Genomic DNA, 24,843 nt, shown 5'->3' with positions numbered 1-24,843 from the left:
AATATTTTGCTGTTACTGTCAAAATCCTTCCAGGTTGTCACAACGGCAAAACAATAATTCAATTATTATTTTTAAGTATAGAGTTTTGTTTGTGTATTTGTGTTGAATTGAATTGTAAAAATAAATAATAGATTCAGTTCTTGTACTTAAAAGTGAATATGGCAGAAATACTCGCATGTCGCGTGTGTCTCGCGACGGATGTGAAACTTTTTGATATTTATTCAAATAAACTGATTTCATCGTACGAAACTGTCACAGGAATACAGGTACTAATTTCGTGTTTATTCCTTTTTACGGTCTCTTTACCCCGCTGGCGACGTTCTTGCCTCTGAAACTGAAATCCTAGATTCGATCCTTGGTCTGGGCAATGATGAAAGCTGTCATTTTTATACTGGTCTGATAGCAAACAATTGTTGAATAGAGTTTTACACAGTAACAATAATAAATATATACATTCATTCTAAAACCCTCCGCTCTCCCGAAGGGTAGGCAGAGACCAAATCTTACCCATGGATGTCGTTAAAGGCGACTAAAGGATGGGCTTAAAAACTTGAGATTCCCCTTGTAGAGCAATGGGCCTATACAGCTGAATGGGGTCTTTCAGTCTTCAAGACTGTTTTGGCTTTGTCTACCCAGCAAGGGATATAGACATGACTATATGTATGTATTATTTATACTATTTTCATCTAATGTGTAAGTAAAAAATTAGATAAGTACGCAGAAAAACTAAAGTCATTTAACATATAAATTTCAGGTCAAGACTACAGATAGATTACCGAAAAAGATGTGCAGTTACTGCAGCGTGATGACGATCAAGACTGCCGCTTTCAAGGAGCGCTGCGTTAACACCAACGAGCTTCTCGGCTACCTAGCCGAGACTGAGCTGGTATGATATTATTTTCATAAATAAATAAATGATTACAGGACAAATTACACTAATTCCAGTTAGCCTCGAAGTAAGTTCGAGACTTGTGTTACGAGATACTAACTCAACGAGTATTCTCTCTCGTCCACATTTCTATTCTAAGTTTGGATAGTTGTGAAGTTGAAAAAAATGCTGCAGTGCAGTTTGTTACCGCTCCTTCTGCACTGACGCTTCTTACGCGGCAGTGAACTTAGTTTTAAGTAATTCATTTGACGTCAACCAATGTTGTGAAACCAAAAGATATGACAATAATTAAGTGATATATCAACCTGTCACTACTTGAATCTCAAATCTATCATTAAGCCAAACAGCTGAACATGGCATATCTGTCTTTTGAAAACTGTTGGCTTTGTCTTCCCCGCGAGGGATATAGACGTGATTATATGTATATGTATGATGACTTATGGCTCTGTATACCCCGCATGGGGATATAGACGTGATTATATGTATATGTATGATGACCGTTGGCTCTGTCTACCCCGCATGGGGATATCGACGTGATTATATGTTACGTTACGTGTCACAGATCACCACAGACTTCCTCCGTCGCATGGACCGCACCGACCACCAGCCGTCACCCCCCTTCACAATAGAGAGGTTATCGTTGATGTCCAATGAGATCAATGAAATAAAAGAGGAGGAGATTGATTTTCATGATTTGGGTAAGAATGGACTGGATATGATTTTAGCAAAAAAAAAAAAAACACAAAAATATAAGTTAAGATTGTATATATTTATATATATATGTATATATATAATACTGTCTGTCTACTCGCAATACATACAGGGTGACGTTTAATTCAACTGCATAAATTTAACTGTTAAGTGTACTCATCTAAAGGATATTTAAAAACGTTAATAGAAAAATATAAGTTAATATTTCAGAAAGTACGAAAAAAAATAAAAGTATCAAAATCCACGATCCTAAATACGTCATATCACCCCGGCCGACGGAAAAGCGACGCGTAAGATTCAGAGGTCAACGACACAATTCATTCAGCTGAGCGATCTCGACAACTCTGTACTTTACTTGATCTTGATACTAGAAAAATAATTTATTTTTCAGACATTTATTTACATGTTTAGTTTTAATTTCTTTTTGTACTAAAATGGTCTTTAATAAAGCGTGTGACGTATTTTTTGAGGGTTTTTTAAATATGAAAATGATGACGTTTAATTTAAATAAAAATAGGCTCAAACGGCTCAGAAGCATGGGTATAGTCTATGTTTAAAAGGATGCAGTTGTTTTAAATGTCACCCTGCAGCATGCATGTCTATATCCCATGCGGGTAGACAGAGGACAGTACTATATACACTGCATTCCCATTTCAGACGTCGACGCAATTGGAAACGATATAAAAAGCGAAGCGAGCGACGAAGAGCCGCTGTCGAGCAAAATTAAAAAAAATAACAAACCAGAGACAGTAGAGGAGTTGGCGCCGGAGATAGATTTGTTGTTCCTGAGCAAAATGGAACAGATGAACGAACTGAGAGAGAGAATGAACACGCACAATTATTTGAATTCGTTGTACAAATGCGAATTGTGTTATAAAGGTTTCATGACGGATGTGACGTTCAAAAATCACATGTTAAGACATGATCCGGTGAGTGAGTTGTTTTTAACCTCAGACGGAAAAAGAGGTGTGTTATATTATAAGTTTGAGTATTCAATACTGGCTTGTGTAAAAATTTGTATACCTACTAGGTAGTAGTGATGTGTGGTTCCCGGAACCACTCCATATCTTTGCCATGGATGTCGTAAATGGCGACTAAGGGATAGGCTTATAAACTTGAGATTCTTCTTTTGGACGTTTGGCTAGCAACCTGTCACTGTTTGAATCTCAATTCCATCATTAAGCCATACAGCTGAACGTGGCCATTCAGTGTTATCAAGACTTGGCTCTGTTTACCCCGCAAGGGATATAGACGTGACCGTGTGCATGTGTGCCTACCCCGCAAGACATATAGGCGTGATTGTGACGATGTATGTATTGTGTATTATAGATATATATTTTTTTAATATATCATACAAAAATTTATATATGTTGCCCAGAAAGCTGGCAAGCACCGATGCGAAGTGTGCAGCATTTACTGCACAAGCCTTCGCACGCTGAAGAGTCACACGACAGCCTCGCACGAGAGGAAGTATATATGTAAACTGTGCAATTATATCACTAAATCCGGGTGAGTTTGAATCGAAGTTGAAATCGAATTGAAAACAATGTAAATGTGTTACACATATACATTATTTTCAATTCGAACCAGTAGTTCCTGTGATTAGCGCTTTAAAACAAACAAACAAACAAACGTTTCAGCTTTATAATATTAGTATCTATAGATTATGAGATATTTTAACATTTCTTAATAATTTTCACACTTTTGGGTTTCAAATCATTGGTTGCTGTCAAATAAATTACTTAAAACTAAGTTCACCGCCGCTTCCGAAGCGTCAGTGCAGAAGGAGCGGTAACAAACTGCACTGCAGCATTTTCTTCAACAACGTCATATTAACTACATGTTTGTTAATTCTACTAATATTATAAGTGCGAAAGTTTGTGAGTACGTCAGGAATTCAGGATGTCAGTACGGACGTTTTTTACTCTTTCACACAAAAACTACTGAACCGATTACGATGAAATTTGGTATGTAGGTAGCTGAAGACCCAGAATACCACATAGGCTACTTTTTATCCCGGAGTTCCCGCGGGATTGATAGGGTTTCCACGCGGGTGGAAGTCGCGGGCGGCCTCTAGTTTTAATAAATAAATGATTTATCTATCTCTCTCTGTGTAACAGGAGCCGAGCCCGCGAACATTCAAGATGGCATCTCGGACACACGTACGTGTGTCAGCTGTGTGGCGCCAATTTTGCGTGAGTCCCCCCCCCCTCTCTCTCTCTATCTCTCTCCCTCTCTCTCTCTCATTCTCTCTCTCTCTCTCTCTCTCTCTCTCTCTCTCTCATTCTCTCTCTCTCTCTCTCTCTCTCTCTCATTCTCTCTCTCTCTCATTCTCTCTCTCTCTCTCTCTCTCTCTCTCTCTCTCTCATTCTCTCTCTCTCATTCTCTCTCTCTCTCTCTCTCTCTCATTCTCTCTCTCTCTCATTCTCTCTCTCTCTCTCTCTCTCTCTCTCTCTCTCTCTCTCTCATTCTCTCTCTCTCTCTCTCTCATTCTCTCTCTCTCTCTCTCTCTCTCTCTCTCTCTCTCATTCTCTCTCTCTCTCTCTCTCTCATTCTCTCTCTCTCTCTCATTCTCTCTCTCTCTCTCTCATTCTCTCTCTCTCACTCTCTCTCTCTCTCTCTCTCTCATTCTCTCTCTCTCTCACTCTCTCTCTCTCTCATTCTCTCTCTCATTCTCTCTCTCTCTCTCTCATTCTCTCTCTCTCTCTCATTCTCTCTCTCTCTCATTCTCTCTCTCTCACTCTCTCTCTCTCTCTCTCATTCTCTCTCTCTCTCATTCTCTCTCTCTCTCTCATTCTCTCTCTCTCATTCTCTCTCTCTCTCTCTCATTCTCTCTCTCATTCTCTCTCTCTCTCTCTCATTCTCTCTCTCATTCTCTCTCTCTCTCTCTCTCTCTCTCTCATTCTCTCTCTCTCTCATTCTCTCTCTCTCTCTCTCATTCTCTCTCTCTCTCTCTCATTCTCTCTCTCTCTCTCATTCTCTCTCTCTCACTCTCTCTCTCTCTCTCTCTCATTCTCTCTCTCTCACTCTCTCTCTCTCTCATTCTCTCTCTCTCATTCTCTCTCTCTCACTCTCTCTCTCTCTCTCTCATTCTCTCTCTCTCTCATTCTCTCTCTCTCTCATTCTCTCTCTCTCTCATTCTCTCTCTCTCTCTCTCTCATTCTCTCTCTCATTCTCTCTCTCTCTCTCTCTCTCTCATTCTCTCTCTCTCTCATTCTCTCTCTCTCTCTCACTCTCTCTCTCTCTCTCTCATTCTCTCTCTCATTCTCTCTCTCATTCTCTCTCTCATTCTCTCTCTCATTCTCTCTCTCTCTCTCTCTCTCTGTTCTAATGGTTAGGCGGCCTCAGTGGCGCAGCGGCGCTTGTCTGTGACACCGGAGGTCCCGGGTTCGAATCCCGGCCAGGGCATGATGAGAAACGAACTTTCTCTGATCGGCCCGGGTCTTGGATGTTTATCTATATACGTATTTATAAAAAAATATAGCATCGTTGGGTTAGTATCTCGTGACACAAGTCTCGAACTTACTTCGAGGCTAACTCGATCTGTGTAATTTGTCCCGTATATATTTATTTATTTATTTTAGTTATTTAATCCCTTTCTTCCCAGTTCCCGTGGGAGTTTAAGACTCAATGTCACAATGCATTTTCTATATGTATAAGTATATTGCGTAATAAATTAAAAAAAAATGAATTTTTCTAATTTGTATTTGTCAATACAATTTTTTGAGTTCCGACGATCATCACAATTGGTTAACTTAATTACTGAGATATTCATAATATTGTTAAAAAAAAAACTATTACAAGTGTTCACGATGTCATAAATTCTAAGCGAAATTAAAAAAAAAAAAATTTAATTTTTTTTTTACATTTTTTTAAATTTTTTTTTAAATTTTTTTTTTTAAATTTTTTTTTTCAATTTGTTTTTTCCAGCAAATCCACCAGCTACTTCACCCACGTGCGGCTGTCGCACCCGTCCCGCCACAGCTGCGCGCTGTGCGGCGAGTCGTTCGTCGGCGCGAACGGGCTCAACATGCACGTGAAGAAGACGCACGCGCTGCAGGTGAGATGATGTGGTTTTTATGATATAGATATGATATAGTTGTGGGAAGTATAGATACATACATACATATATTTATAAAAGTATCGTACTTACGAGTGACAAGTGGTTCCCGGCACCAATAAAAAAAAGAATAGGACCACTCCATCTCGGTCCCATGGATGTCGTAAAAGGCGACTAAGGGATAGGCTTATAGGCGATGGGCTAGCAACCTGTCACTATTTGAATCTCAATTCTATCATTAAGTCAAACAGCTGAACGTGGCCTATCAGTATTTTCAAGATTGTTGGCTCTGTCTACCCCGTAAGGGATAAAGACGTGATCATATGTATGTATGTATGTATCATACATACCAGGGGTGTTACGAATATTAGCATCCGCATCCGCAAATGCGGAATATTCGCATTAATTCAGACATCTGCATCCGTATTCACATCTGCATCAATCAATGTGGAGTTTTTACGGATGCAGATTTACTCACATCAACGTCATCAACAAGTAACGACATGTAAAGAAAGTGGGCGGAGCTAGAGAGGCACGTGCTCGCGTTTGTTTTGGTAATTGCTTGCTTGCTAACTTCATTCGGTCGGTAACTGACGGTAACAAGAGCGATTCTCATTTTTTTTGCCAATAACATAACTGAGTTTGTCCCGTGACTTTATATGTGAATATTATTTTTTTAACCACTAATACCTATCGGAAGATGTTTTATACATATAGCTGATTGTTTTAAGACACACAAAAAAAAATAGAAAGTCTCTATAACTGTTAAGTTTCTTCTAAAATATTGATTTTGTCGAAAACCAAAAACGTGAATGTATGAAAAACCATGTGTCCCATTCTGAAAAACGAAACTTCAACCTCAATTATTGTAGTCATCGCCAAGTAAACTATAAGAATTTTATGATGTTTTAATATAGTATGACTAGTAATATATCAGAAAAGCAACGTAACAAAGTAGTTTAGTAATATTTTACAATTAAAATTAACTTATTAGTCTTGTCCCAGAAGAAGTTCCAAAACTTCATTCCAACTTTTGTTACCTGTTTTTGAACTAGTAAACCTTATATAAAACTACCAAAGCATTTATTTTTTTGGCGTTGGCAACATTGCAACTCCTGTCAAAGTCATTCCAGGTTGTTTAAAAATATTTACTGGCCATTCTGTAGTCGTACACCAAACGTGTTGATTGTGTTCTGAGCAGTATCCACTTTTTGTTACAGCTGAAAAACGGTAAGTTTGTTGACTGTATTTACGATATTTTTATAATTTTCTTTAGGTAGTATCATTAGATATGTGAATATATTAGCAAAACGTCTGAAATTAAAGTTAACCTATGTTTTTTCGTTGCTAAATCTTTTTTTCCACTTGTTTTGTTACTTCTTCTTTTGTTACTTTAATACGGTAACGTATAAGGGGAAAATAAAATATCAAAAACGGAAAATGTAAAGCTGTGTTTACATTCTGCAGCTCAACAAAATGGCATTATCATCCGCAGCTGAGAAAATGCGACGCTACAGAGAAAGATTAAAGTTAAATCCAGAAAAACATGAGGAATTAAGGAAAAAGAACTTAGAAAGAATAAAATCAAAATATAAGTACAAAAAGATATCTGACATGACAGAAAGTGAAAAAACAAAAGTTCGAGCAAAATGGAGAGAACAAAAACGAAAAAAAAAGGAAAGTACTGCAGGTTCCGCTTCGGAAACAGCAGCCGAATCGACAAAACAATCGATTCCAACAGCAACGACATACACTACACAGGGACCAGATATTGAACCAAATCCACCGGACCAATGGTTAAAAAAATATAATCGCCTACGTAGGTGTACGCAAAAATTAAGATTGAACCTGAGTAAGGCAAAAACTCGAATTGTGGTCTTGGAACGAAACAATGAGACAGCAAGAAAAAAATATAGAAGACTGCAAATTTTCACTGAAAAGCAAATGAAGAAGTTTGATGCGGAAATTAGTAAAATAAAGGCAAGAAATGAAATTTTAGAATATGCATTGAAATCGACATACAAAAAGTGCAGTTCAAATAAAGAAAGGAATGTTTTAAAAAATATTGTAACAGATGATACAGTTATTAATAGTAAATCAAAATCATTTATTTCTAAAAAAATCGGTGTAAGGGTAAGAGATAGCAAATATAAAAGGAGAAGTACATTTGAAACTAATAAAAATATTATAGAATTTTTTCATCGTGATGACGTAAGTAGGGCCACGGCGGGTAAACGAGAGTGTAGGACATTAAAAAAAAATAAACAGCAAATTAGATATCTTCTTAATAGCCTGCGTAATTTGTACATCAAATATAAAAAAGAAGGTGGTAGAGTTTCGTTTTCTACCTTTTGTAAGATCAAGCCATTTTACATTTTAACTCCAAATTTACGTAATCGGAACACATGCCTTTGCATTAAACATTCTAATATAAATTATAAACTTTTGGCTCTTAAAAAATATAAAACGATTGATTTACGTAATACTGATGATTTGTTAGCAAAAGTTTCTTGTAGTGTAGAGACGTTTGATTGCATGTATGGAAAATGTACAAACTGTACAAATATTTCATTGAATTACGATTTACAAAATGTATCCATGGATGAGGCAGTTACATGGCAAGCATGGGAAACTGAAAATCACTTCTATAAAAAAATTACCTCAAATGGTGAACAAGAAATTAAAACCAAAAAGACTGTAAAAACACATAAGACAGGAACACTTAAACAATTGATAACTGCCTTTGAGGCTGATATAGCGGCATTCAAAAAACATAGCTTTAACATGTGGCATCAATCAAAATGTTATCAAACATGCATCAAAAACTTGGCAGAGGATGAAATAGCAATTCACTGTGACTTTTCCCAAAATTATGAAGGTAAAATGTCAGAGGAGGTGCAATCAATGCATTTTGGTGCGTCAAAATCACAGATAACCTTACATACAGGATCTTGTAAGATCCTACAGGTCTTGTTTGTTGTGTTTTTTCTTATTGTCAAAAAAATTATAGTTTTAGTGAGTGTTTACGGTGTACGTTATAGTTTTTTGCGTGTTTAATGAATATTTTGATATAAATATTAAGTAAAATGTCGCCACCAATAAAAAGCAGTATCTGGACTTATTTTACAATAAACAAAAATGATCCGGAGAAGTCGGAGTGTAAGATATGTAATAAAAGTTACTCGCGGAAGGGACGCACTACTACTTCTTTGAAAAATCACCTGAAATCGATACACCCGGAGGAGTTTCGTTTATTCCAAATACAAAGTGCGAATAAAGAAAAGGAATTGAAGGAGAAGAATGATGAAGCAGGTATGTAAATCTAATCTATCGAAAATATCGGAATATCGGATATTTTAAGAACTTTAGTTTTCATTAATATTTTTTTGAAATTAAATGTCTCGTTTCAATTATAACTTTATTTGTACTTATTTTTTTTGTTTAGTAGAAGATTTATGTATATTAAGTTGTATTTTTTTACAGGTACAATTGTGACTCCGTTGCAACAAGCCAAGTAACAGCTTTCTTTAGAGGAAGTACTGCAAAAAGAAAAGAAGTGGGATTCTAACAATTTTTAAGTTTAATTATTAAACAAAGATTTTTTTTATGATACTTGAAGCTTAAAATTGTTTTGTGTCTTAAATAAAACTAAAAACTTCTGTAATTTTGTTCTAGAAATATTTTTAAATAAATTAAAAGTTAAGTATAAATTGATTTTCAGTTATTTATGCATTTAAAATTCAAATAATTATCTTTTTAAATTAAAATCCCAAAATCCGCATCCGCATCCGCATCCGCGGATGTGAACTTCTAATAATCCGCATCCGCATCTGCATCCGCGGATGTCTAAATTTTTGCATCCGTAACAACCCTAATACATACATCCATACATATAGGTATGTATAAAAAATATAGATACATATATACATAGTATATAGAAATCATTCATCTAACCATATTGTCACATCTATATCCCTTGAAGGGTAGACAGAGCCAACAGTCTTGAAAAGACTGATAGAACGTTCAGCTATTTTGCTATAAAATAGAATTGAGATTCAAATAGTGACAGGTTGCTAGCGCATCGCCTAAAAGAAGAATCCCAAGTTTATAAGCCTACCCTTTAGTCGCCGTTTACGACATCCGTGGGGAAGAAGAGATGGAGTGGTTCTATTCTTTATTCTATTGAATTCAAAAAAAAATTCAAAATTTTTTATTCATTATTATATTTTATTCATTATCCGCTTCATATTTGGCCTGAAAAAGTTTGACCATGTGTCTGAATTCCGAAAACGACTTAAATGGCTTCCTATCCGCTACCGGCGTAACGCCAGAATTCTTAATCTCCTATATAACATTCTCCATAACCCTTCTTACCCGTCCTACCTGCGCGAAAGATTTTCTTACAAAAACCCACTTGACGCGCCTTGTAGATCGCACCGCAGACTCCTACTGGAATTGCCACAGCATAGTACTGCTTCATACAGCCACTCGTTTTCCGTCCAGGCTGTCAAATTGTGGAATTGTTTGCCGCCAGACGTACGTGATAGTAAATCCTTATCAGGTTTTAAGAGGGGAGTGAGAGAACACTACCTGTCGTTGTCGTCGTGATGCATCCACTATTCATTTATAGGTATTGTATTTATATTATATTATATTGTATTCATGTATGTTTATTTATTTAATATATTTATTTAATATTTATAACTTTATGATAATATGTTTTAGGTCTATTAATATCAGTAAGTTTATGTAAGTTTATATATTAAATATTAGGTATGTACACAAGCCAATACCTTTCTTTACACTTTCCTGTCGTGGGCCTGCTGGAAGAAATTTCTCTAGAAATAAGTAGTGCCCTTGTACTGAATTTTTCTTTATTTTAAGTTTTTTTTTTTCTGCTAATTTTTCTTGTTGTACATAAATATATAAATAAATAAATAGGATATTATTATATCGCTTAATAATTGTCGTATGGTTTAACAACTTGGTTGACGTCAAATAAATTACTTAAAAACTAAGTTTACTGCCGCTTCCAAGGCGTCAGTGCAGAAGAAGCGGTAACAAACTGCACTGCAGCATTTTCTTCAACAACGTCAACTTCACAATATTAATATTATTATTGATGCCGGGAACCACACGGCACATAATAGTAATATATTTATTCACTTACAGGACAGAGGCGCCCTCACACGGAACTGCAATACATGTGATACAAAATTCAACAACGATGAAGCTCTCAGAAGACACAGTGAGCTTAAAGACTGCGATGTTAATAAAAGGTAATCACATCTCCGTCCGTTGCGGGGTAGACAGAGCCAGCAGTCTCGAAAATACTGATAGGCCATGTTCAGCTGTTTGGCTTGATGATGGATTTGAGATTCAAATAGTGACAGGTTGCTAGCATATCGCCTACAAAAGGAATCTTAAGTTTGTAAGCTTATCCCTTAGTCGCCTTTTACTACGTCCATTGGAAAAGATATGGTGTGGTCCTATTGTTAAGTGCGGTAAATCACACGGCACACAAGTATACATATATGTATATAGACGTGACTTTATGTATTGTATGTAAATAAATATATTTTAATTTATAAAATACTCATATTAATTTATAACAAGTTTGAATAATTGTGAGTGTTGACGTTCTGGTTTAAGAACTTTATTTCTAATAAAGAATTACATTCACTTACAATGAGAACATTTAAATAACAAACATTTATGTAAAATGTTAAAGTATGTAAGACGTTATTGTAGAAAACGCTGCAGTGCAGTTTGTTACCGCTCCTTCTGCACTGACGCTTCGGAAACGGCGGTGAACTTAGTTTTAAGTGATTCATTTGACGTCAACCAATGTTGTGAAACTCAAAAGATGTGACAATTATTAAGTGATATTGAAATGTGCCATAATCTATACTAATATTATAAAGCTGAAGAGTTTGTTTGTTTGTTTGAACGCGCTAATCTCAGGAACTACTGGTCCGAATTGAAAAATTCTTTTTGCGTCGACCATTTATCGAGGAAGGCTTTAGGCTATATAACATCACGCTGCAACTATAAGGAGCGAAGAAATAATGGAAAATGTGAAAAAAAAAACGGGGAAAATTATTCATCCTTGAGGGCTTCAATGATGCCCAAAATAACTATTCCACGCGGACGAAGTCGCGGGCACAGCTAGTGTTATATAATTATTTGAATATAAATTATAATAATATGTATTATAGTGTTATTTAATTATTGAATTTGACTTAGGTAATATGTTTCAGATCTTGTTCACAATGCGGTGAAAGTTTTAATACGAATGAAAAATTGAATGAACACATCAAAATGGCGCACGAGGCCACTAAATGTGAGGAGGTATGTATTTATATATATATACGGGACAAGTGGAAAGAGGTAGCTCTGCCTACCCCTCCGGGAAAGAGGCGTCATTTTATGTATGTATGTATGTATACGAGATAGATTTCACGGATCGAGTCAGCCTCGAAGTGAGTTCGAGACTTGTGTTACGAGATACTAACTCAACGATACTGTATACTGTGTGAGAGAGAGAAAGAAAATATTTTTTTATTTCATATATTAGGTTAAAATATAAAGGAGTGTATATATCTTTATTAAAATTTTATTAACATTATTTACACCACCACCATCTCGTTTCCATGGATGACGTAAAAGGCGACTAAGGGATTAGGCGATGCGCTAGCAACCCGTCAACTATTTCAATCTCAATTCTATCATTAAAGCCGAACAGCTGAACGTGGCCTATCAGTCTATTCAAGACTCCGTCTACCCCGCAAGGGATATAGACGTGACCGTATGTATGTACGTATGTGTTTACAGTGCGACAAAACATTCACGAGCGAACGCTCGTACGCTATCCACCATCAGCGCATACACCTGGGTGTTCGCGTGAAACGGCACAACAGACGGACGGACAGCGGGAAGGTGGTGTGCGAGAGATGCGGCATTTCTTGTCACGTATGTATCGTGCCGTGTGGTTCTAGCGCACCAATAGTAAAAAAGAAGAATAGGACCACTCCATATCTTGGTGTGCGAGAGATGCGGCATTTCTTGTCACGTATGTATCGTGCCGTGTGGTTCTAGCGCACCAATAGTAAAAAAGAAGAATAGGACCACTCCATATCTTGGTGTGCGAGAGATGCGGCATTTCTTGTCACGTATGTATCGTGCCGTGTGGTTCCCGCGCACCAATAGTAAAAAAGAAGAATAGGACCACTCCATATCTTGGTGTGCGAGAGATGCGGCATTTCTTGTCACGTATGTATCGTGCCGTGTGGTTCTAGCGTACCAATAGTAAAAAAGAAGAATAGGACCACTCCATATCTTGGTGTGCGAGAGATGCGGCATTTCTTGTCACGTATGTATCGTGCCGTGTGGTTCCCGCGCACCAATAGTAAAAAAGAAGAATAGGACCACTCCATATCTTGGTGTGCGAGAGATGCGGCATTTCTTGTCACGTATGTATCGTGCCGTGTGGTTCTAGCGCACCAATAGTAAAAAAGAGAATAGGACCACTCCATATCTTGGTGTGCGAGAGATGCGGCATTTCTTGTCACGTATGTATCGTGCCGTGTGGTTCCCGCGCACCAATAGTAAAAAAGAGAATAGGACCACTCCATATCTTGGTGTGCGAGAGATGCGGCATTTCTTGTCACGTATGTATCGTGCCGTGTGGTTCTAGCGCACCAATAGTAAAAAAGAGAATAGGACCACTCCATATCTTGGTGTGCGAGAGATGCGGCATTTCTTGTCACGTATGTATCGTGCCGTGTGGTTCTAGCGCACCAATAGTAAAAAAGAGAATAGGACCACTCCATATCTTGGTGTGCGAGAGATGCGGCATTTCTTGTCACGTATGTATCGTGCCGTGTGGTTCTAGCGCACCAATAGTAAAAAAGAGAATAGGACCACTCCATATCTTGGTGTGCGAGAGATGCGGCATTTCTTGTCACGTATGTATCGTGCCGTGTGGTTCTAGCGCACCAATAGTAAAAAAGAAGAATAGGACCACTCCATATCTTGGTGTGCGAGAGATGCGGCATTTCTTGTCACGTATGTATCGTGCCGTGTGGTTCTAGCGCACCAATAGTAAAAAAGAGAATAGGACCACTCCATATCTTGGTGTGCGAGAGATGCGGCATTTCTTGTCACGTATGTATCGTGCCGTGTGGTTCTAGCGCACCAATAGTAAAAAAGAAGAATAGGACCACTCCATATCTTGGTGTGCGAGAGATGCGGCATTTCTTGTCACGTATGTATCGTGCCGTGTGGTTCTAGCGCACCAATAGTAAAAAAGAGAATAGGACCACTCCATATCTTGGTGTGCGAGAGATGCGGCATTTCTTGTCACGTATGTATCGTGCCGTGTGGTTCTAGCGCACCAATAGTAAAAAAGAGAATAGGACCACTCCATATCTTGGTGTGCGAGAGATGCGGCATTTCTTGTCACGTATGTATCGTGCCGTGTGGTTCTAGCGCACCAATAGTAAAAAAGAAGAATAGGACCACTCCATATCTTGGTGTGCGAGAGATGCGGCATTTCTTGTCACGTATGTATCGTGCCGTGTGGTTCTAGCGCACCAATAGTAAAAAAGAGAATAGGACCACTCCATATCTTGGTGTGCGAGAGATGCGGCATTTCTTGTCACGTATGTATCGTGCCGTGTGGTTCTAGCGCACCAATAGTAAAAAAGAGAATAGGACCACTCCATATCTTGGTGTGCGAGAGATGCGGCATTTCTTGTCACGTATGTATCGTGCCGTGTGGTTCTAGCGCACCAATAGTAAAAAAGAAGAATAGGACCACTCCATATCTTGGTGTGCGAGAGATGCGGCATTTCTTGTCACGTATGTATCGTGCCGTGTGGTTCTAGCGCACCAATAGTAAAAAAGAGAATAGGACCACTCCATATCTTGGTGTGCGAGAGATGCGGCATTTCTTGTCACGTATGTATCGTGCCGTGTGGTTCTAGCGCACCAATAGTAAAAAAGAGAATAGGACCACTCCATATCTTGGTGTGCGAGAGATGCGGCATTTCTTGTCACGTATGTATCGTGCCGTGTGGTTCTAGCGCACCAATAGTAAAAAAGAGAATAGGACCACTCCATATCTTGGTGTGCGAGAGATGCGGCATTTCTTGTCACGTATGTATCGTGCCGTGTGGTTCTAGCGCACCAATAGTAAAAAAGAGAATAGGACCACTCCATATCTTGGTGTGCGAGAGATGCGGCATTTCTTGTCACGTATGTATCGTGCCGTGTGGTTCTAGCGCACCAATAGTAAAAAAGAGAATAGGACCACTCCATATCTTGGTGTGCGAGAGATGCGGCATTTCTTGTTACGTATGTACCTCGCCCAGTCTTTCCCAAAGTGGGCGATAACGCCCCCTTGTGGGCGGAAATAGAATAGAATAGAATAGATTTATTTTCAAAATTGGATACAAGGTATCACTTATTGACGTCACATCACTTAAATCTAATTATAACTACTGCCGCTTCCGAAGCGCACGTGTAGAAGAAGCGGCGGAACAAACTACACTGCAGCGTTTTCATCGGACGTCAATGTACAAATATAGATCTCTTGAATCTAAATCGTGGACGAATGCACATTGTCTACATTAAAAAAAACATGAATGAATGTAGAACTAAATGGGGGCGTTGTGTAGAGGGGGGGGGGGGGTGATTTGTTATTTTATTCAGCTAGGAGGCCTCTTAAACAACGACTTCAAGAGCTCTCGACTCACAACAACTTGTGAACATCAACTAATATGAATTAAAAGATTGCTCAAACTCAAATAGGTGAAAAAATGGGGGCGTTAAAAAAATATTTATTCTCAAAGTGGGCAGTAGACAAAATAAGTTTGGGACTCTTAGACCTAGACGAACGTGTCTTGATCTAAATAAGGACGTCCTGGTGAAGGGTCAGGTCGAGAGTGCCCGAAACCGCCGAGCTTGCATGAAGAGAGTTATGAATGTGGATGAAGCGAAGGAAGTGTGCAGGGATCGTGGCAAGTGGAAAGAGGTAGTCTCTGCCTACCCCTCCGGGAAAGAGGCGTGATTTTATGTATGTATGTATGTACCTAATGTGTGCCGTGTGGTTCTAGCGCACCAATAGTAAAAAAGAGAATAGGACCACTCCATATCTTGGTGTGCGAGAGATGCGGCATTTCTTGTCACGTATGTATCGTGCCGTGTGGTTCTAGCGCACCAATAGTAAAAAAGAGAATAGGACCACTCCATATCTTGTTGTGCGAGAGATGCGGCATTTCTTGTCACGTATGTATCGTGCCGTGTGGTTCTAGCGCACCAATAGTAAAAAAGAGAATAGGACCACTCCATATCTTGTTGTGCGAGAGATGCGGCATTTCTTGCCACGTATGTATCGTGCCGTGTGGTTCCAGCGCACCAATAGTAAAAAAGCTATGTCAACTCCGATGGATGTCGTAAAAGGCGACTAAGGGATAGGCTTACAAACTTGGGATTCTTTTTTAGGCGATGCGCTAGAAACCTGTCACTGTTTGAATCTCATTTCTATCGTTAAGCCAAATAGTTGAACGTGGTCACAAAAAGACTGAATAGTCTTTTCAAGACTGTTGACTCTGTCTACCCCGCAAAGGATATAGACGTGATTATGTAATGTATATGTGCAATGCAATATATTATATTGATTGATTATGTTCAGTAGAAATTATGAAGCGACAGGATATCTTAATTTTTTTTTAAATTATTATTCTTACTTATGTCCTCGTAATCGAATGGAGTATGTAAACACTGATGGTGTTCCAATTAAAATAAATAAATAAATACCCACATTTTTGTCTAATTAGTAGTTTAGGAATTTTATTTTTTTATTTTTAGATTTATTATTAGTACTTATAGTTTACAAATTGTAATAATCACATTTTGTCAACATAATATTAAATATTATTAATAACTAGCTGTGCCCGCGACTTCGTCCGCGTGGGAATAGTTATTTTGGGCAACATTGAGGCCAAGATTCAAGGATGAATAATTTTCCCCCATTTTTTTCCACATTTTCCAGTATTTCTTCGCTCCTTCGTGCCTCCTTCCCTCGCGCTAATTTCAGGAACTACTGGTTCGAAATTGAAAAAATATTTTTGCGTTGAATAGACCATTCATCGAGGAAGGCTTTAGGCTGTATAACATCACGCTGCAACTATTAGGAGCGAAGATATAATGGAAAATGTGAAAAAAAAAAACGGGGAAAATTATTCATCCTTGAGGGCTTCAATGATGCCCAAAATAACTATTCAGGGTCAGGTCGAGAGTGCCCGAAACCGCCGAGCTTGCATGAAGAGAGTTATGAATGTGGATGAGGCGAAGGAAGTGTGCAGAGATCGTGGCAAGTGGAAAGAGGTAGTCTCTGCCTACCCCTCCGGGAAAGAGGCGTGATTTTATGTATGTGTGTATAACTATTCCACGCGGACGGAGTCGCGGCCACAGCTAGTTATTTATATGGCAAAACAACGTTTGTTTACCGGGACAGCTGGTATATATATATATATATATATATATATACGCTTTCGACTGTGAGACGAGATTTATATATATATATATATATATATGTGGGAATGGGGCTCAACTTGATGCAAACACTTTTCAAACACTCAAAATCTTTATTTTTTCTTCTTGACAAACCAACAACGACAAATCTTTCTTTCAGATCCCCTTTTGACATTGACATCTAGTCAGATGTCAATAGACATAGTCATGTCCGACATTGACAATTAACTTTAGTGTTGCTATACAAACTACTTAAGAATTACTACAAAAAATAACAAAAATAAATCATAATTATTCCCACACGGTCATCCTGTTATTCATCTGACTCAGATGAATCATCTTCCAGTGAGATCCAGGGCTTCATGTAATCTGCTGAGGAAGTTGTATTAAACGGACCTTCACTGTTGCCAATCTTCCTCACAGAATAGCGATCGTTTTGATTGCTTTTAACAATCTCATACGGTCCTAAGTATTTTGGATATAGTTTACTTCCTTGTGCGAATTGGGTCCTCTTAATCGCGACCAAATCGCCTGGTTTATAGGTATTGGCTTTCTTTCGCTTCTTATTAAATGATTTCACATTTTCTTCCTGCGTTTTTCCAATGGATTCTTTTGCCTTCTGTCTGAGCTCTTGTCTTTTCTCGTTAAATATTTCTATATCTTCTTCATCTATTAATTTTTGCAGTTCTATATCTTTATCCTTCATTTTTGTACCAAAAAGTAATTCGAACGGCGTCATTTTAATAGCTCTTTGATATGTTCCATTTAGACATCTTTGAACATTGGAGACATGGCGATACCATTTATTAGGATCATCAACACTTAGTTTGCTTAATACCGCTATTATGATCTGGTGTATGCGCTCAACTTGACCGTTTCCTCTGGGTTGTCCAGTAGTAATCGTATAAAGTGCAATATTCTCTCTTCTGCAATATTCTTGGAAATCTTTTGATGTAAAAGCAGCGTTTCGATCCGTAATAATTCTTTCAGGTGCACCAAACGTTTGTTGTTGCAGCCTTAGTTTCTCTAGAGTCTCTTCAGTAGTCAGCGTCTTGACAGGATAAATCCATGTGAACTTCGTATACGCATCTACGACAGTTAAGATGTATTTATAATTTTTGGAAGTGGATGTCATTGGCCCCAAATGATCTACGTGATACGTCGACAATGGGACGTCTCCTTTGTCGATCGGATGTAAATACCCTTCCTTTTTACCAGCTTTGTGTGATAGAATAATGCATTCAACGCAATTATTTATTGTCTTTTTAACCTTTTCTGTTAAGTTGTCTATAAAATATTCTCTTTTAATCAATTCTTCTGTTTTTACAGTTCCAAAGTGTCCTCTTTCATGATTCTTCCTTATTATTTCATATTGCATTTTCTTTGGCACAACAATCAGTCTGTTTCCATCTTTAATCTTATATAAAATTTCGTTTTGTAAAATATAGTCTTCGTAATTCTGTGTCTCTAAGATATTTTTTATTAGTCTTATATGGGCATCTTCATTCTGAGCTTTTCTAATACGGGCTGTAGTTTCAGTGAGTATAAGGCAAACAGGATTTCTGCTTAGGGCATCTGCATGTTTCATCCTTGTTCCTGGTCGGTGTTCAATCTTGTAGTCATATTCTTCTAAAAGGAGCGCCCAGCGAGCAACTCTCGGAGGTAAGTCCTTTACGTGTAGGAAGCCGTTTTTGAGGTCGAGGGAAGTGAAAACCTTTGCTTCCTTTAACTTATCAATCTGATCTTCTATTGTTGGTAGTGGAAATCGTTCTTTAATCACTTTTAATCTTCGGTAATCAGTACACATTCGTCGAGAACCATCTTTCTTATCAGCCAAAACCACGGGACTGGCAAAATCAGATTTGCTAGGTTTGATTATGCCACCATCTAGCCATTCTTTCACTTGCGCGTTAACAGCAGTCATCTCCAAAGGTGATAGTCGTCGAGGATTTTGATATACTGGATCTTCATTTGTTAATATTATTTTTAATTCAACTTTACTTTCTTTCTTCATTTCATTTGGTCTATATTCTTCACACATCTTATGAACTTTTTCTTTATATTTAGAATCTTCTATGTCGTAAATCCGGTCAGTATGTTTTTCTTCTGTTAAAAGCGTAAGGTGGGTTATCTTTTCCATGAAAATTCCTTCTGGGGTAAAGCAGACTTTAAAATCATGTAAAATAGGGTTTCCAATTATTATGTTTACTGGTATATCATTATCCTTGACCACGTGAAACTTGATGTCTGTAAAGTATTGATCAATCTGTATATTAGCTACAAACATTCCCTCGGTATAAACTTCGTTTTTTGCTATTCCAGTTATGCACGTAGATTCAATCTTATAGTCTTTAACATCTTCTTTAATTTTCTCAAATTCTGATTCTTTAATTAGGTTTATGTCACTTCCGGTATCAATAAGGGCTATAACGTCTTTGCCATTGATCTTTATATTTTTGTACGGAACTTTATCTTCTTTTTTATTTTGAATATTAAGAGTCTTTGTCTGTTTAGGGCATTCAGTAGATTTGTGGCCAAAGTCATTACATTTAAAACATTTTACTCCTTTCGAGCAATTGGATGACACATGATCTAAATCACCACAGTTATAGCATCTATGAACGCGAGTCTTCTTTCGAAATGAAGTATTTCCAGATGATTGGACAGTATTAGTTGAATTTACTGGCTTATTAGAACTCTTTTTTTTAAAGTCACTGTAAATTTCCAACTTCTTGCGAAATTCTTTTATGTCCGAGGCTCCATACAAAATAGCTTTATTAGTATCCAAGTCACGAATACCATCAATCACATATTCGATCAATGCGGCATCTTCAACCTTGCCATGAAGCGCCAATTCTTTCATAGACAGAAAGTACTGCTGATATGTCTCCTCATTTTTCATTTTCCGCGAAGCAAGTTTTTTATGCACCACTGCGCTATTAATCTTTGGGCCAAATTCTTCTTTGAGTGCCTTCTTTAAACCTGGATAATCTTTAACTCGTCCCAAAGAGCGTAAAAACAACTTCGCTGTTCCATCTAAAAGCCGCTTCGCATAGATTAACTTTTCAACTTTAGTCCACTTCATAATCTGTGCAGTATCTTCAAACTCATCAATAAATGTCTCAATCGGGTAGGTGTCATCTCCGGTAAAAATAGTCATAGATTTCTCCAAGTCCTTAAATGAAATCTTAACTTCATACTCCTGTTCTTCATCTTCACTTTCGTACTTATCATCTTTCTTCGGCGGCATTGTTGCTATCAAGCTAGAACTCTTCAAACTTGAATTGCTCTTTAAATTGCGTCTTCTCTTGGTAGTCGTGCAAAATGATGGCTTATTTGGACTCATTTAGTCTTTCGTCTTAAATAAATCTTTAATCCAAATTCCAAAAAAAACTACCATTTTAGTATAATTATTTTGTAGCTTGCAACATTTTGTTTGAAGTGAAGTCTGAACAGTTCGTAGGGTCGGTAAAACAGTAGAGGTGTGATTCGTACCTATGTTCAGTCCGGACCGGCAAAATTGTCGGTAAAACAGTCCGCGTCCACGGCGTGGCTTGCAATTTTTTAATCTCGTCTTGCGTCTTCGGCTAGCATCAAATTTTACACCATCCCGGACGAGCCCCCAAAAAAGATGTGGGAATGGGGCTCAACTTGATGCAAACACTTTTCAAACACTCAAAATCTTTATTTTTTCTTCTTGACAAACCAACAACGACAAATCTTTCTTTCAGATCCCCTTTTGACATTGACATCTAGTCAGATGTCAATAGACATAGTCATGTCCGACATTGACAATTAACTTTAGTGTTGCTATACAAACTACTTAAGAATTACTACAAAAAATAACAAAAATAAATCATAATTATTCCCACATATATATATATATATATATATATATATATATATATATATATAAATCTCGTCTCACAGTCGAAAGCGTCGAAAGTAGAAAGTCTCAAATCTTAAACCCAAATAGCTGAACGTGGCCTATCAGTGTTTACAAGACTGTTAGCTCTGTCTACCCCGCAAGGGATATAGATGTGATTATATGTTTGTTTTGTTTATGTCTCACAGTCGAAAGCCAATCTGATGTATCACCAAAGAACTCACACCGGCGAGAGGCCTTACCTCTGCAAATTGTGTCCGAAGAAATTCGCCAATCTACAGCTGTTGCAGGTGATTATAACGTTTTTAGAATAGAATAGAATGGAATGGAATGGAATGGAATGGAATATTTGCTTTTGACTAGGGTTTACAAAAGGTGTAAAAACAAAACATATTTCCATCTGGTCAGCCATGAATTATAGCATGCAAAAAGATTAAAAGATAGTTTTAAAGATAGTGCCGTGTGGTTCCCGGCACCGAAATATAGAATAAGACCACTCCGTCTGTTTAAAGTCGTAGAAAGCGATTAAGAGATAGGCTTATAAACTTGGGATTCTTCTTTAAGGTTTCAGGCTAGCAACCTGTCACTTTATATAAATCTCAATACTTTATATAAAGGTCCCGGGTTCGAATCTCGGCCAGGGCATGATGAGAAAAGAACTTTTTCCGATTGGCCTGGGTCTTGGATGTTTATCTATATAAGTATTTATTATGAAATACAGTATCGTTGAGTTAGTATCTCGTAGCACTAGTCTCGGACTTACTTCGAGAATAGAATAGAATAGAATAGAATAATTTATTTGCATGATTCACATATTTTTTACATATAAATCAACCTGCATGCAGGCGCGCAAATATTAATGATAGGTATAAACTCAAAATTAGGATTACATTTGTTTTTTTTTTTTTAATACATTTTAAGTAAATCATAAGTAAATAGTTAAATTCAATGTTTATCGTCCATATACTAGGCTAACTCGATCTGTGTAATTTGTCCCGTATATATTTATTTATGTGTGTGGAGGGAAAGGTCGGAGTGGGAAGACCTAGACGAACGTATCTTGATCAAATTAAGGACGTCCTGGTAAAGGGTCAGGTCAAAAGTACCCGAAACCGCCGAGCTTGTATGAAGAGAGTTATGAATGTGGACGAAGCGAAAGAAGTATGCAGAGATCGTGGCAAGTGGAAAGAGGTAGTCTCTGCCTACCCCTCCGGGAAAGAGGCGTGATTTTATGTATGTATGTATGTATGTATATTTATTTATTCATGTTTCCGACATCAACAGATACACATACGCACACACACCGGCGAGAGGCCGTACAAGTGCGAGGTGTGCGCCAAGGGCTTCATACACAAGGCTGGTCTCAACAGGCACGTGAGGGTGAGTAATCGTGATAGGTAATCGTAATCGGTGTTCGTGATAGGTAATGGTAATCTATGTTCGTGATAGGTAATCGTAACCGGTGATCGTGAAAGGTAATTCAAATTCAAAATTTTTATTCATTATTATAGGATTATAGGATACTTCATATCACTTAATAATTGTCAAAACGTATGGTTTAACAACATTCTTGCTTACTTAAAACTAAGTTTACTGCCGCTTCCAAGGCGTCAGTGCAGAAGAAGCGGTAAAGAACTGCACTGCAGCATTTTCTTCAACAACGTCAACTTCACAATATCAATTAAACTTAGAATAGAATGTGGACGAGAGATAATCGTAACCGGTGATCGTGATAGGTAATCGTAACCGTTGATCGTGATAGGTAATCGTAACCGTTGATCGTGATAGGTAATCGTAATCGGTGATTGTAAAAGTTAATCGTGATAGGTAATCGTGACCGGTGATCGTGATAGGTAATCGTAATCGATGATTGTAAAAGTTAATCGTGATAGGTAATCGTGACCGGTGATCGTGATAGGTAATCGTAATCGGTGATTGTAAAAGTTAATCGTGATAGGTAATCGTGACCGGTGATCGCGATAGGTAATCATAATCGGTGTTTGTAATAGTTAATTGCGATTGGTAATCCTAAAAGGTAACCGCGCGATCGGTAATCGTGATTAGTAATCATGTAATTCCGTTGTTTCAGGTCCACACCGGAGAAAAGCCGTACGTGTGTCCCCACTGCGAGAAAGCATTCTCTCAGTCCAATTCTATGAAGCTTCACGTAAACACAGTTCATCTGAAAATGCCCGCCCCGTATCGGGGGAGGAAGAAAGAATTTGTATAGATAGATATGTAGGAAGTATAGTTATAAAAGTTATTTATTCCTACAGAAGGAAGAAGGAGGAAAGAGGAGAGAAATAATCAGTTTTAAAATAATTATATTATGAACATAATAATTGAGAAGCTTTTACAAATAAAAATTATTTTTGACATAAAACTCTAACAACACCATGGCAACCGTTGCTATGGGCGTTTAGCAAGAAGGTTGCCTACAGATATATAGATAAATAAAAGATTTATTTATTACTAGCTGTGCCCGCGACTTCGTTACCGTGGAATAGTTGTTTTGGGCCGTCATTGAAGCCGTCAAGGATGAATTTTTTGTATTGTGAAATTTACCCCGTTTAATTTCACATTTTCCATTATTTCTTCGCTCCTAATAGTTGCAGCGTGATGTTGTATAGCCTAAAGCCTTCCTCGATAAATGGTCTATTCAACGCAAATAATTTTTCAATTCGAATCAGTAGTTAGTGAGATTAGCGCGTTCAAACAAACAAACAAACTCTTCAGCTTTATTAACGTTATACAGATTAACAAATTTTCAGTATAGATTTGTTGGACACATGCATAAATAACAGTAATAAACAATGTGAATTTGCAATGTGCATGTGTGTACAATGATGGACAATGAAAAGGTCCTGACTCAGCGTAATGTCGCAGGTTGCATTTTATAGTAAAAGTGTTAAATAATAATTTATATATTCATAGATATTAATAATTGATATAATTGCTCAGTTAATAAATGGATCTATTAAAAAAAATATATAATTTAAGGTTGAATTGCAATAAATTTATTTATAGATGAACATGGTTTTATTTTTACCTTTTTATGTAATAACTAGCGACTCGCCCCGGCTTCGCTCGAGTAGCAATACATTTATATAAACCTTCATCAGAAACATCCATCCGTCCACAACTTTCCAAGATTGCCGCTTACATACAGACAGAGAAGAAATTATACACATACATACATATAGTCACGTCTATATCCTTTGCCGGGGTAGACAGAGCCAACAGTCTTGAAAGACTGATAGGCCGCGTTCAGCTGTTTGGCTTAATGATAGAATTGAGATTTAAATAGTGACAGGTTGCTAGCCCATCGCCTTAAGTAAGAATCCCAAGTTTATAAGCCTTAGCTTTAGTCGCCTTTTACGACAACCATGGGATAAAGATGGAGTGGTCCTATTCTTTTTATAATTGGTGCTGGGAACCACACGGCACGGCACAATTTTGAATGTGTGCAATTCGCTTTTTATTCTGAACCATATGCGTAGATTTTATATCAATTTAAAATAATTATATAAATATTCAAATAATCTGACGTCACGTTGTCCGGTTGTAATTTTAAAGTCCGAGGTTATTATCAAGCCAAAAAGCTGAACGTGGCCTATCAGACTGTTGGCTCTGTGTACCCCGCAAGGTATATAGACGTGACTATATGTATGTATGTACTTAATAATAATAGAAATGCATATTGTTTAAATCCGTGTGGGGTACACGGATTTAAACAATATGCATTTATATTTTAAGGTA

The 24,843-nt window shown here is 37.5% G+C and overlaps 1 protein-coding gene across 1 annotated transcript; it reads left to right on the top strand.

The window, feature by feature from the left end:
- Window positions 1-42: 42 nt before the first annotated feature.
- Window positions 43-24,065, top strand: LOC106142731 (zinc finger protein 3). Its single transcript, XM_060952226.1, has 13 exons — window positions 43-266; window positions 755-886; window positions 1,452-1,587; window positions 2,258-2,529; window positions 2,979-3,109; window positions 3,721-3,795; window positions 5,531-5,660; window positions 10,833-10,939; window positions 11,921-12,011; window positions 12,495-12,632; window positions 21,273-21,374; window positions 22,369-22,464; window positions 23,174-24,065. The coding sequence occupies exons 1-13, from the start codon at window positions 159-161 to the stop codon at window positions 23,312-23,314; spliced, it is 1,659 nt and encodes a 552-aa protein (XP_060808209.1). The 5' UTR covers window positions 43-158; the 3' UTR covers window positions 23,315-24,065.
- Window positions 24,066-24,843: the final 778 nt, after the last annotated feature.

Source organism: Amyelois transitella, chromosome 28 (genome assembly GCF_032362555.1).
Source record: "Amyelois transitella isolate CPQ chromosome 28, ilAmyTran1.1, whole genome shotgun sequence".
In the NCBI taxonomy this organism is placed as follows: domain Eukaryota; kingdom Metazoa; phylum Arthropoda; class Insecta; order Lepidoptera; family Pyralidae; genus Amyelois; species Amyelois transitella.
Note: the sequence above shows the minus strand (reverse complement) of the source record. Positions and strands in the feature narration are given on the sequence as shown.